General features: G+C 40.4%; 1 protein-coding gene across 2 annotated transcripts in view; it reads right to left on the reverse strand.

Annotated features, from left to right (window-relative positions):
* Positions 1 to 543: 543 nt before the first annotated feature.
* CEP152 (centrosomal protein 152) overlaps positions 544 to 12,715 on the reverse strand; it is a 48,126-nt gene continuing 35,954 nt past the window's right edge. For both annotated transcript variants that reach the window (XM_034784686.1, XM_034784685.1), the window contains 7 exons: positions 10,603 to 10,777; positions 6,530 to 6,709; positions 4,154 to 4,244; positions 3,954 to 4,060; positions 2,973 to 3,129; positions 2,167 to 2,270; positions 544 to 1,909 (listed from right to left, as the gene is read on the reverse strand). In XM_034784686.1, coding sequence (XP_034640577.1) covers positions 858 to 1,909; positions 2,167 to 2,270; positions 2,973 to 3,129; positions 3,954 to 4,060; positions 4,154 to 4,244; positions 6,530 to 6,709; positions 10,603 to 10,777 — 1,866 coding nt within the window. In that variant the 3' untranslated portion in view covers positions 544 to 857. The remainder of the gene's footprint in view (positions 1,910 to 2,166; positions 2,271 to 2,972; positions 3,130 to 3,953; positions 4,061 to 4,153; positions 4,245 to 6,529; positions 6,710 to 10,602; positions 10,778 to 12,715) is intronic.

Below are 12,715 nucleotides of genomic sequence, written 5' to 3' on the forward strand. Positions count from 1 at the left end.
ATGAAGCAAACAGCAAAATTCCTGTTTTCATATAAATATCCCTAGGGAAAAAAAAAATGCAACCCAAAAATTAAAAATATGTTAGAGACAAAATGAGCTAAAGAGAGTGTGTTTCAAAGAAACACAAGCAGGTCTTTAATGGAAGTTATCAAAGCATCATGAGAAATATTACTAAGTCTTTAGTTTAAATTAAGAGGATAGTCAGTGCTATCTAGGAATAGCTGTGAAATAAAGTTAACCTGCTTTACTGAAAACAAAGCTAAGATCTTTTTCAAAGTCAGAAGTGAACCAGCTTTCACTGTACATATGTTCAAAGAGAAGGCACATGCTTGGAGTTTGATTCAGCGTATAAAAAAGACTGATAATCATTTTATAAAAACATATGTAAATGTTTATGCTTATAACAAATATAAACTGGCGCTTATAGGGATGAAATGCCTGAGCATTTCAAACAGATTCTAAAAAACATCTCTAATGCACACTAAACTTTTATACTGATTGTAAAAGGGACCACAATTGAAAGTAGTTTTATTTATATATAAATAAAAATGTAACATTGCACTGCAAACTAATCTTAAAGTACAAAAATAGATTGTTTAAACAAAAAACACACACAACACTTATATAAAATACTGTACACAGTGAAAGCCAGATGACCAAGGTAAACAAAAGCCTACATCAATATTTCAAGTAATTTTATGATTGTTTTTTCATGTAACAGTCTCAAGTCACATAACATTGAGAGATCACAAAAGGGATAAAACCCACAAGTTTCTAGAATAGATTTTCCACACATCCCAAGTTTGCATTGAAATATATTAGTTTCTTCTAAACTACTGTTTGAAGAATTATTGATGTTAATCCAAGTTAGGAAGTGGGCTATCAAAGCCACTATCTTGCTGAAAAGATTTGGCATCCAGTATCAGTTTCCTTGAATGCTGGTTGTAGCCTTTTCCTATACTCGAATATGGGATGGCATTGCGTTGTTGTGAGACATCCGAATTTGATTTTGCAGAGCTCTTGTATGAATTGTGTTTTGGGTTTACGTTCAGTTGCTCATTACTGTAAAGTACGGCTTCACTTTTTGCACCAAGAATCTTGGCTTTGCTGGTAAATTGCCTACAAAACGTACCAACATTTTCATCTGCATTAGGAAACAAGTTGGTTATAGGAAACTGTTCACAGGCCATATGTTGCTCTTCTGAATTAGAACTCACTTTTTGCACAGGATACAAGAAGGGCATATCACCACTGTCGAAATGCAGACTCCCATTAATTGAACTCCAGTCAGTGGCGCTTCCGTCATCCCTTACTGGAGTTTCTTGAATATCAAACCCCTGAGTTCTCTCAGATGTTGCCTCCCCATATCTATTTGGCTGGTTACATTTAAATTCGTTTAAGACAGGTCTTTGAGTCTGGTTCTCAAACATTTCATGAGCTGGCCCAGAGTCAGAAGGGCTATTTATAGAGCTGGGTATATGTGTGTTTCCAAACTTCACCTGAGGAACACACAAGGATGTCTTTTGAAGTGCTGTAGTGCTAGCAGTATTTGTCAGATCTGTGTCTGTATTTGAGTCATAGCCATTTCTATGCCTTTCTCCATCTTCAGCAGGACAAAATTCTAACATAATGTCTCTTATATTGTCAGCTGGCTGTTTAGAAGTGCTCCTGCTACTTTGGATATTTGAAGTCCCTCTTTCATGAAGCCCAGACTGTGTTTCAGCCTCTACTGCATCAAGCTGCTGTCTTAAGTTATACGGTACACGTTTCAGAACAACTTGATCACTGGCTTTTTTGGCAATACTTTCGCCACATGATTTGCTTTCCATATGGGCTGGCCTAGTTTGATGAATGTGATTTCTTTTTGATTGCTCAACTCCAGTTGCCAGTTCAGAATTTAGTGGCAGGGCTAAGAGAATGGGGGGAGAAAGAAAAAAAGATTAATTTAAGGAAGCATTAAATGTTGGGGAAAAGTCAGTTTGTATAAAAAGTTGTCAATACTAGTGCTGTTAAATCAAGTGGTTCATGTTTTTAAGTTACCGCCTATGTAAATGATGGCAAAGCAAACGAAGATTTCCTTCCACTGTCCACCTGCATTGTCACTACTAAATGGAGTAAACCAATAAGAAGGGGAAGGAAGGGAACCAACCCATCACTCCAACTTACTTGAGTGGGCATTTTTGTTCTGAGGTGTGCTCCGAACGGGTGTTTCAAGCACTTTTGCCATTGTAGCAAGCTTGCTAGCAGCATTCATTATTTTCTTTTCAGCCCTGTTGAGAACCCCAGAATATTTAAAATCAGTAAGTTTTGAAGCTAACTAGCTTTTCCTATTTACCTCAGTTGCCACACAAACACTCCAGAGAAAAAATGTGTTAGAAATTCAAATTACCCTGTCCCTTCAATTAAACCTGAGAAAAGTAACAGTATCTGAGACCCCCCCTCAGACAAGTCCTCCAGAAAAGCCAGAGGGAGAAATTGTTTAATTTTTTCCCCATTTTTGGTTTTTGTTTAAACATTCCACAACCTTTTAATACTTCAAGCAAGCAAGCAAGCAAAGGTACAAGCTCACTCCCCCTCCTTTTACAGCCTGATTTAAATTTTATAAAGCTGCACAATTGCTGTGAAGTCACAACATGAGGTTTTCCTGTTCACCTATTTACTTGACGGAAACTTTCTGGAGAATCAAGGGTACTTGTTGAGAAGGTATTAAAAAAGGCTGCTCAGCTAGTCTTAGTCACAAAGTTCACTGAAGAGGATGCCAGTTGGATTGAAGGACCCACACCAAAGTATGTATTTGATGGAGTTTAAAGCAGACCCAGCTGGGCTTGCGGACCAGCACAACCTCAGAGTAAACAAACAATGGGCAACTAATCGGGGGCTTAATATATGACTCTCTATGTTCTTGTATATTTCTATTTTCTTCAAGTATATGTGCTATACAATAATTTCGAATGGATCTGTTTGGGACTCACCCTTCGTGTTTCCCATCATCATTGAGAAGCTGCTGAAGACAAATCAAGTAGTATTTGCGCATTTTCCGGGCAGTCTCTTGACGTTCCCTTAAAACCTCTGCTTTAATCATTTCAGCTGCTCTCTCTTTGCTTTCATGGATATAACGAAGCATATCACCTACGTAAATGTAATTTCATTAGTATGGAGTGTCAAAAGGAAAAAAGGATTTGAGACAACCTGGCCACGGGGTAGGAAGATTGAGGGTAGAAGTGTTGCAATGGCAGCGTGGCACTCAACAGTAACCACTGCAGTCAAATAAGGAATGGCATTTGATCTAGTCCTCTTCAGCCAAAAAGAGCGTGGTTAAAACACAGGGCCTGGAATGTGGGGATATAAAACAAGGGACAATTAAATGTCCCTGAGGACAAATTCTTTGGTGGGGAAGGCTGTCATTTGCTGAAAATTATAGTGCAGAAGAAACAATAGAGCCCAGTTATTCAACGACACAAAGCAGCCCTTGCTATTTATGATAACAGCTTAAAACAATTTGTATGGGGCTAGATTCTGCCAACCTCCCTCATGTTGAGTAGTATTGTACTATAAGAGTAGCCTCATTGCCATGTAATCATGTACTACAAAGTAAGTAAGGCCGGCAGCATCAGGCCCATACTTGTTGCAACGAGTTTTTATAGGATTAAATGATAATTCAACTTCTTGCATTCTCTCTATTAAAAAAACTAACATGTACCAGGAGAGCATACAATGTGAGGTTTGAGAGTGTGATCTTAAGGAACACTTTGGTGCAAGGAGAGAACATAGATGTCTTTCATATATTATACATATATTTGTGTTATTTGGGAAGGGAAAGTTGAAAAGGAGCAAATTTCACTCCTCAGCAGACTGTCAGAAATCTGACACTGGTTTGGATTCTTGCATGAACTGGCTGATGAGAGTGTGATTTGCAGTTGTGTGTGTGTGAATTTACTCTCATTAGCACTTACCCTTAATTTTGCCCACAGCTTTAATATATTGTGAGCGCATTTCTTCCAAGCCTTTTACACCATCACAGGAGGTACAAGGTTTTGAAATAGCCCCCTCCGACAATGACCTGAAAGCACACAAAACATGCAGTACTTTATAACTACAAGACAGGTAGGATGACTTCTATGGAAGCCAGTTTGTTCAGGCTTTTTTAAAATACCTGGGTGGTGTGTTGTATGTTTTCAGATCTTTGAGTTTCATCTTCATCTCACAGTTTTCTTCCATTAGAGCCTCTAGGACTCTCTCATTTTCTACAAAAACCAAGACAGTTAATTGATGTGTATATTTTTAATCCATTTAAACATCTTCATAAACATCTTCTTGTAAAATTACTGTCTCTGTGATAAGAGGTCAGTGTTTCAAAGGCAGCCATGCCATCAAAATGACATAGTTAGGAACTAACTAGACCATAGGTCATTTGAAGTCTGAATATAAAAGCAGTATGATGGACTCAGTGGTGGTGTAGACATTTCACATATTTTACACTTCACACATGCATCAGGGTATTTTTAACAACCACCAGCTGACATTCCAAAGGAAGATGGGATTCGCTGTGTATGTCTAATCTGACTGTATACTAAAAGTCATTTAAACACTGATAGAGTTTGCACACTGAATATATTGGGGGGGGGGGCACAGATCCTAATCTTCACCTCTGACTCAATCAGTGCACATTGGCTTGTGCAGTTAAATATTTCAGTGGGCCAGGCCCATGAAGTCTGCAATGGCACAAGCTAAATGCACAGGAACCACTGGCTCTGTGAGTAAGATATGCAGTGAGTGGGCATGCCTCTTACAATAGTGATGGAAGTGGTTGTCTTGCTGGGGTAGACAGGACTGAGTATAAACATTCATCGTGACAAAGCAGCTAGCACGCTTTTCTATATAAAAAAAAGCTTAATACGACAACTATGACACCAGGTGGGGAGGAGAGGTGAAGTGAAGCATGTTGAAAAACAGTTTGCTTATCTTACAGCAACTGGAGTTTAGAGATGCTCTTGTCCATAGGGATTCCACTGTAAGTGTGGCCATGAGCCTGGATCTTTAGCTAGCGGCGTCTGGGGGGGGATGTGCATGCACCTTGTTCAACCTCAAAACTCCTTACAACAAGGGTATAAAGGAGGATATAGAAGTTCTGCCTAAATCACGATTGTACAACAATGATGCCAAGCTGAGCATCTGATCTAGAAGCTGCCACAATGGAGTAATATCTTTGCGTTTCATCTTCATTTCAGTTTTCTTCCATTAGAACATCTCTCATTGGTCCATCTTTGGCACCCTGGGCTCTGGAACCAGCAGAGACTTAGATACCAGAGATAAAGAGACACGTCAAGGAAAGGGGACTCCAGTTCCAGAGTGATGGTAGGATCTGCAGGAGACGTGAAAGCAGCCTTGGAGGACATAGCAAGCAGTAGCAATATCAATGGTATCATGACTGATGGTACCAATGGAGGAGTCTCAGCAGAAGTCTTATCAGGATGAGGTACCAAATGAACCTGTAGTATATGGCACTGATGCCAATGGTGCTAAGGAAGCAATGTCTGTCACCAAAGATAGAGGACAAAGTGCACAGCAGAAGAACATGATTCTACAGTCTTTGAAGTTTCATGTGCCAATGCAATTTTCAAAGGAGCTGGTTTAGGTAAGCCAGAGGGGCAATGACTTTTAGAGAAGGCAACTGATCCAAACTCCATCCAGAGATTTTTGCTCCTTCCCACCTTGAGTATCATGAGCTGTTTGTGTGCACTTCGAAAAAGAGTTCCGAATGGCACACTTGCTAGGGGCACAAGACTCCCCTAAACAAAGCAGACATTTTGTATGTGCATCTTGGGCAGGCATAACTGTTTCGAAAGCAGGGAAAATTCTAAAGCCGGTCCTCTGCCATTGGGACCTATTCCTCAGTAGCAAGGTAAGCTTCTAAAATGAAAGGGAAAAAGTTGTGTGGATTTCCCCCCCTTTTTTATTATTAAGTCACTGTCTCTTTAAAGCTTATTAAAAGTACACTAAGACTAAAACTAAGCTATTAACTCTAAAACAATCTAAGGACTACAGCAAAGGAGGAGAACAGTGGGGTCTGACTCACTACCACAGGCTGTGAGAAGGAACTGTGTGGCGGTTGGGACCGCTCAACTCTTTATACCCTGCAGAGCACACATGCAGCCACAGTAGACGCTGCTGGCTAAAAGGTTACAGGCTCGTGCACACCAGGCATACAAGCTTATAGTGGGATCCAGGTGGACAAAGTGCCCGAAGAACATCCGTGGTCAGTAAATTTTCCTAGAACAGTCCCATTCAAAGACCACAGAATGAATCAAAACGCTGATCTCTGTGCTAGTCCCCAGGATATAAAGGTTCAGAAGAAAGTTCTGTGATGAATGATTACTATTAGAAAGTGAATTCATTAGGGCTGAGAGTTATTTAGACATGTACCATTACAGCAGCTGCACTCTACAGCTCAAAGATGAAGGACAGATTCATACAACCAGCAGGAAATGAAACTATTCAGAATTCTATGTAGGTGAGTAGAGATACTAACCTCGGATTTGCTCTACTTTAGCTTTGTGTTCCCTTACTGCAAGCTGGAGGTGCCTGCAGGCTTTCTCCAGCTTTCTTTTTAGATCCTGGCATTCTCTCTCCTTTGTTTCAAGCTGTTGGCAACAGTGGTCACAGCAAAAATCTTCATGAGACCAAAGGTTCCTTTTCTTACATTTCTGATCTGCAATAGTAATTACTACAAGTTATACATCAGCCATAGAATCAAGAGAACCAAAATCAAGCATATTATTTCTAGGGTTTTAATTAGATATTCCTTTACACCCTAGGAAAGCGTACACTATTTATCTAACTAAAACTCTTATAAGAGGCTATAGACACAATCCAAATGTAGTATTTGTTACAGGGTTTATAAATTTTACATCTTTTTGTGCACTGCAGCCACAACGTACCCATCCCAGCAGTGCCATGAGTGTAGAGGGAGGTACCACTGATGCAGACAGTGGTGTGGATTTGGGAACTGTATTTTTTTAAAAATAAATTCTAGCAGGGCTCTTGGAGCATCTCAGGGAGGCAATCACAGCTGGAAAGGATCAGATGCAGCTGAGTCCAGTTAGATTAAGAAATTTAAAGACAGGCTGGGCTACTTCCCGGAGAGGGAAAAGGGCTGCTTTCTACAGCCAGGAGAGGGAGCTCCAGAAGCAGAAGAGCTGCACTGGTTATATATACTATGTTGTGTTTAATAGATGGTTTGTTATTTTGGTGGTGAAGGAATTTAAGCCACACTATGGGCATAGGGCCAGAGACTCTCATGGGTTTTGTTGCTTTATGTTCTTTTGGTAGCATAAGAACTCTAAAGACAAACATGAAACCCCAGAGAGGGCTTTGTGCATAACCTGGGGGCCTCCTGTGATGTTTCTTCAGTGGTTTGAGCATGGGCCTGCTAAACCCAGGGTTGTGAGGGGGCCCATTTAGGGATCGGGGGTAAAAAACTTTCTGGGGATTGGTCCTGCTTTGAGCAAGGGTTGGACTAGATGACCTCCTGAAGTCCTTTCCAACCCTGATATTCTGTGATTCTATGCACAGGCCCTGACCCTGCCACACTGTATACAAGACCTTTGGGAGCAAGCTACAACATTTCTGGTTAACTTAAAATACTATAAAGTCAAATTATTCTAGAGCACTAATTCCATGATTTAAAAAAAAAATATCTGAACTTTGTCACAAATCAGGATTCACCCAGCATGACAAAATATATTTAACATGAACGTGGAATTCCTTGACTCATACGCGCCATGGGGGAATGCTATAGTTCAGGGGTCGTCAATGCGATGCCCGCAGGCCATGGCGCCCGCTGGGGAATCCATGTGCACCCGCCTACTGGCCGCTGGAAAAGCAGCCGCTGAAATGCTGCCGAAAAGTGGCAACGTCAAGAAATGCTACCGCCGAAATGCCGCCGAATTTTGGTGGCATTTCGGCGGTGACGCCTCTTGATGACGCTGCTTCACTGTGGCATTGCAGCGGCTGCTTGATGGTGGCCACGGTCCTTGGCGGCTAGTCGTCCGGCGCCTGCTCCACAGAAAAAGTTGGGGACCACTGCTATAGTTTGACCTCCAAAGCATTTGTTTTTGCACGATTCATACCTGAGATCAGAGGTTTTGGTTTAAGAAGTATCATGTACAAACACAGCCCTATACAACCTACCCTACAGGGACTTCAGTGCAAAACATGGAAGTTCTTTTGTCCACCTCTGCCCCCTTTGACTTATTATTCGGATTGAGAGCCAAAGACGGCGCCTATTTGCTCACATCCTGAAGACTGACTTTTTAAAGCCAAAAAGCAAACAACAACATTTTATTAAAAATAAACAAATAAAAATAAATTATGTCACTGGATCAGTAATCTAGCGACCAAGTGCCATACACTCACTGCAGCGTTTCTGTTCTAATGAAATAAAAGTTTGTGCAGTATTGAGACACTTAAAGGGGAAAAATAATCAAGGTACATATTAAGTGTGCTACATCATCCACATATTCACTAATTATAGTAGAGTGTTTGCCCTTTGATTTCATAAGTCATTAAGGGCTAGATTCACAAAAGGACTTCGGTGTCTAAAGTGGCAGTAGTTGCATTGGTCCCAGAATCAGGCTCCCCTGGGATTCACAACCTCACACATGGCTTCCGCCAAACCCCATAGGCACCTAAACTCATTCAGCCTTTAAATTTTTGCAGTAAAACTTCCCTAGGTGCCTATATTTCTGTGTCTGAGCATACGCACTGCAGCTCCACACCAGGCATCCAGATGCCTAAGTCCCAGTGCAAGTCACGAACTAGGGGAAGATAAAGCCTAACTCACCTGCAGGGTTTGAGCCGGTAGGAATGTTCAGACTTTGCCTATTTGATTAGGCCCCCATTGGTGAGTTTAAACAAAACAGCTGAGGAGGAAGAGAACGTCCCTTGTTACCCTAGCCACTGGGCTGAAAGTTCTCACCTGGGATTGGACAGTGCCCTGGTTCAAGTCCCACCTCCACTTAAGAAGGAAAAGGTATTTGAACAGGGATCTGCCACCTCTCTGGTGAGTCCCTAACCATTAGGTTATGAGATATTCTGATGTGGGGCTCCCTCAGACTCTCCTATTAAAGCTGTTCCATTGTAGATAAATAATTTTTAAAACGTCAGTGGAACAGAGGGACTGGATTCTGGGTGAGTGCTTGCATCACCAGGCCACAGAGTCAGTCTCTCATGCTTGCTGTCTCTCTCTGGCCCATTATTTATCCAAACTGAGACCACTTCAACAGGAGAGACTGAGGGAGTCTGTAGCCTATGTTAAATAGAAATTAGGTTTTGGCCTAAATTGGCCTAAGCATAGAGGAGACTGGGAAATTGAGGTTGCTAGTGTGAGAAAGTTAGAGATAAGTTGGCGACAATAAGATGGGAAAATTACAATTAGCAAAGACATGACCCAAGATTATGCTATGGTTATGTTTTGGTTAACTGGTTTTAGCAAGGTTTTTAATAAAATGTTTTTAAAAATTGAGAATGTTTTATTAAAATGCTATCTATATTGATAGTATGGGAAGGATGTTGCCATAGATGTTAATTTAAATAATGTGTAATGTAAAGAATCAATAAGGAGGTGTGGAAATAAGACTATAGTAATGGTTAGGCTAAATGTTAATTAGTATTATAACAGATTATAAAAGGAGTAGTTTTGTTAAAATCGAGGAGAGCTCCAATTAACATTAAAAGAGTATCATTAGTATCAAACTAATCATTTTTCTTTTAAATAAAATTTGATTTGACCAAAGTGTCACCTAGAGGTCCTCTACTAAATTAATTTTCTATCATTTTCGACCTAGAGACTCGAACCTGAAAACTAAGTTGGGTTTTATTGTACCCTTATTTTTAACAACTTTATATTAATTGGAAACATTTCAACATAAAGGCTAAAATAGGTTACAAGCCCCAATCAGAACATCCCATAACCCAGTGGTTAGGGCACCCACCTGAGAGGTTCAAATCCCTTCTTTCCCTCAGGTGGAAGGAAGACTTGAACCAGGGCCTCCCAAATCCCAGGTGAGTATCCTAACCACTGGGCTAAACCTTATCAGGGAACTACTCCTACTCCTCCTCTTCCCATCCCCCGCCCTCAGGTTCTTGCTAAAATGTCATAGGAGCCTAACACCAAGGGTTTGTTTGCAGCAGAGACTCCCAAGCAGAGGGAGGCACCTCCCTGCAGCCTGGACTTAGCCAGCTATCCCAAGAGAGGTGCTGAGCATAGCACACCCCCAGTCAGCTTGGCATCTCCCTTTGGCTAGTTTAGGTGAGGAGCTATCTACCATGCTGGCTTTTGTGAATCCCATTCTGAGGTGCCTACCTCTCCCCATTCATTGTATAATGAGCGTAGGCACCTCACCCAGGTTTTGTAGATCCCAGTAATTTTCTAGCAGCCTAAAAGTTAGACATGGTGACACTCAGCATTGTGATGCCTATGTTTGTGAGTTTAGTTACAAGTGACAAGTGTTATTACAGAAGACTGATGCTAGCTAAAAATACATTTTATATGCTGCACAATGAAATTTACAAGATTTAACTGAAAAGCGAAACCAAGAATACCATTATCCATTTCAGCGTCTTGCAAAGGTGGCTGCCTTCTTAATATTCTTTGTATTTCTACTTGGAGTCCAACATCATACATAGGTGGTCTTGCCTTGTCCCCAGTTTCTCCTTCACCGTTTTGCACGCAAGACTGCTCTGTTTCTTTTAAACTGAAGATTAGTTCTTCATGTTTCTGTAATTGAAACCAGATATCAGGAATACTCAGTAAGTAGTACAAAACATAATGTTCATGGATACTTAGAAATAGCCACACCCAGAAACAGTCTGGGAAGCAAACACAAATGGATCATCCCACAATGCCTCCATTAGCTTTGAACAATTTTAATCTAGAGACCTATCAAGATGGGAAAACCTTTATTGTAGTTCTAAAACTGCACATTCAAGGTAGAAGGAGAAAGTTACCCTACCGCCAGTTTACCAGTGTTCTCTTATTCATAGCTTCAGCTTTATTAGTACTTTGTCCTCCTGATGGTATTTTTGGTAAGCTTCAATTAGTTTCTGAATAAGGCAGAAATAAGCATAGCCTAAAACAAGCTGAAACTATTCAAGGATGTGTCCAGTGGAAAAAGGAATTAGATCCTATTTATAAAGTTCCTGCTTGACTAGGGATAGTGGAAGGGCAGAAAAAGATAATTTTACTTTCTTGTTTGTAGGTGTGGCAAATGTAATAGAAGAAATTGCTAAGGAATCCCAAGGAACTCATTGGATAATTAAGAGGTTCAAATAATCAGTAGTTTAGAAGTTTAACTGAATATTAATAATGTTGATTTTTTGCCAAGGGCTTTCACCAAAACTTTTGCCTCTCAAGGCTTGTCTACATGGCCCTGCAGTGCGGACTATAGGGATGTCAACTGCAGCATCCACTAAACTGTTGCACTGTAACTGCCCCCTGTAGACCCGGCTAGGTTGAACTAAAAGATACCTAGTGCATGTTAACATAGTCCTGTTTGAAATGGGACTCATTGTTTAGACCAGATGTACCAGGCATAAGTAAAAGCTCCTGATTCTATGCATTATCAGTGAGAATATTTTATGGCTACATCAGAAAAAAATTAAATTTACAATTATTCATTTGATTGAGATTGGGGTGAGTTTTAAGCAGAAATTTAAGCAGGTGGTTGCCCCACCACATACTGGTAGTAGCCTTATGACAAGTAGTTCCTTACTCATGTTCTCTTTCTTGAAGGGATAAGACAAATGGCAAGATGCTATGTGTTTTTGCCACGTTCTTAGATGACTCCCCAACTGATGAATGAGGTATTCTACATAATGTTGGGTGGTTATGGAAGTTCCAATGGTCTGCTCCCCCATAATCAAAAGTGACAGCTATGATGGGCAATGCAGGAGAGGCATTTTCCAAATAAAGAATAGAAAAACAAATAAAAAGGAAGATTGATAGAGTATTGAGAGTTCTACTTCTGGCTTTGTGTAAGCCTCGTAAATTCTGCCTATTTCCTTTTAGAGGCGAGGGTAAGATGATGTTCAGGGTGGAGACAGGCAAGACAAGAATTTTTACTATCCTGGTAAAGTCAAGCAAGACTATTTTAAATCAGTGACAGTACATTTTCAAACAATTGTCATGCTTGTAGTAGGTTCTTTGTATGACTGATTTAAAATTGCCTTCTCTAATTTTTAAATATCAGAGAGAAGCCGAAATGGGAGATCTATGTAGTGTCTGAAGGTCTCAATAAAGCTAACAGAAGTAGAAGTGTTACACAGGTGTCATTACTACAAACAAGGGGATTCGTCCCCTTGGCACACCCAATATAGATCAGAAAAGTAGGAGAATTACTGGTTACTGACTAATCAGCCTGGTTTGTCCATTTGGCAATAGTCATATTGGGTATGTAAGACTGCATTCCAGGATAAATTTCTTGATGAAATAGTGCAATCAGCACAAACATGACACCAGGACCTTTAGCAACAATGAGATGTTCAAATTAACAGTGCAGAATACATCCATTGTCAAATGGATGGAATTCGGTAACATCAAGATGGCAACCTGGTTTTGTGGAAGAATTAGACATTGGATCCAATACTGCTCATAGTAGTTTTACACCAGTATAATTCCACTGACTTCAGTGGAATTACTCCAAGTTTACAATGATGA

Source organism: Trachemys scripta, chromosome 10, assembly GCF_013100865.1.
Source record: "Trachemys scripta elegans isolate TJP31775 chromosome 10, CAS_Tse_1.0, whole genome shotgun sequence".
Lineage (NCBI taxonomy): Eukaryota > Metazoa > Chordata > Testudines > Emydidae > Trachemys > Trachemys scripta.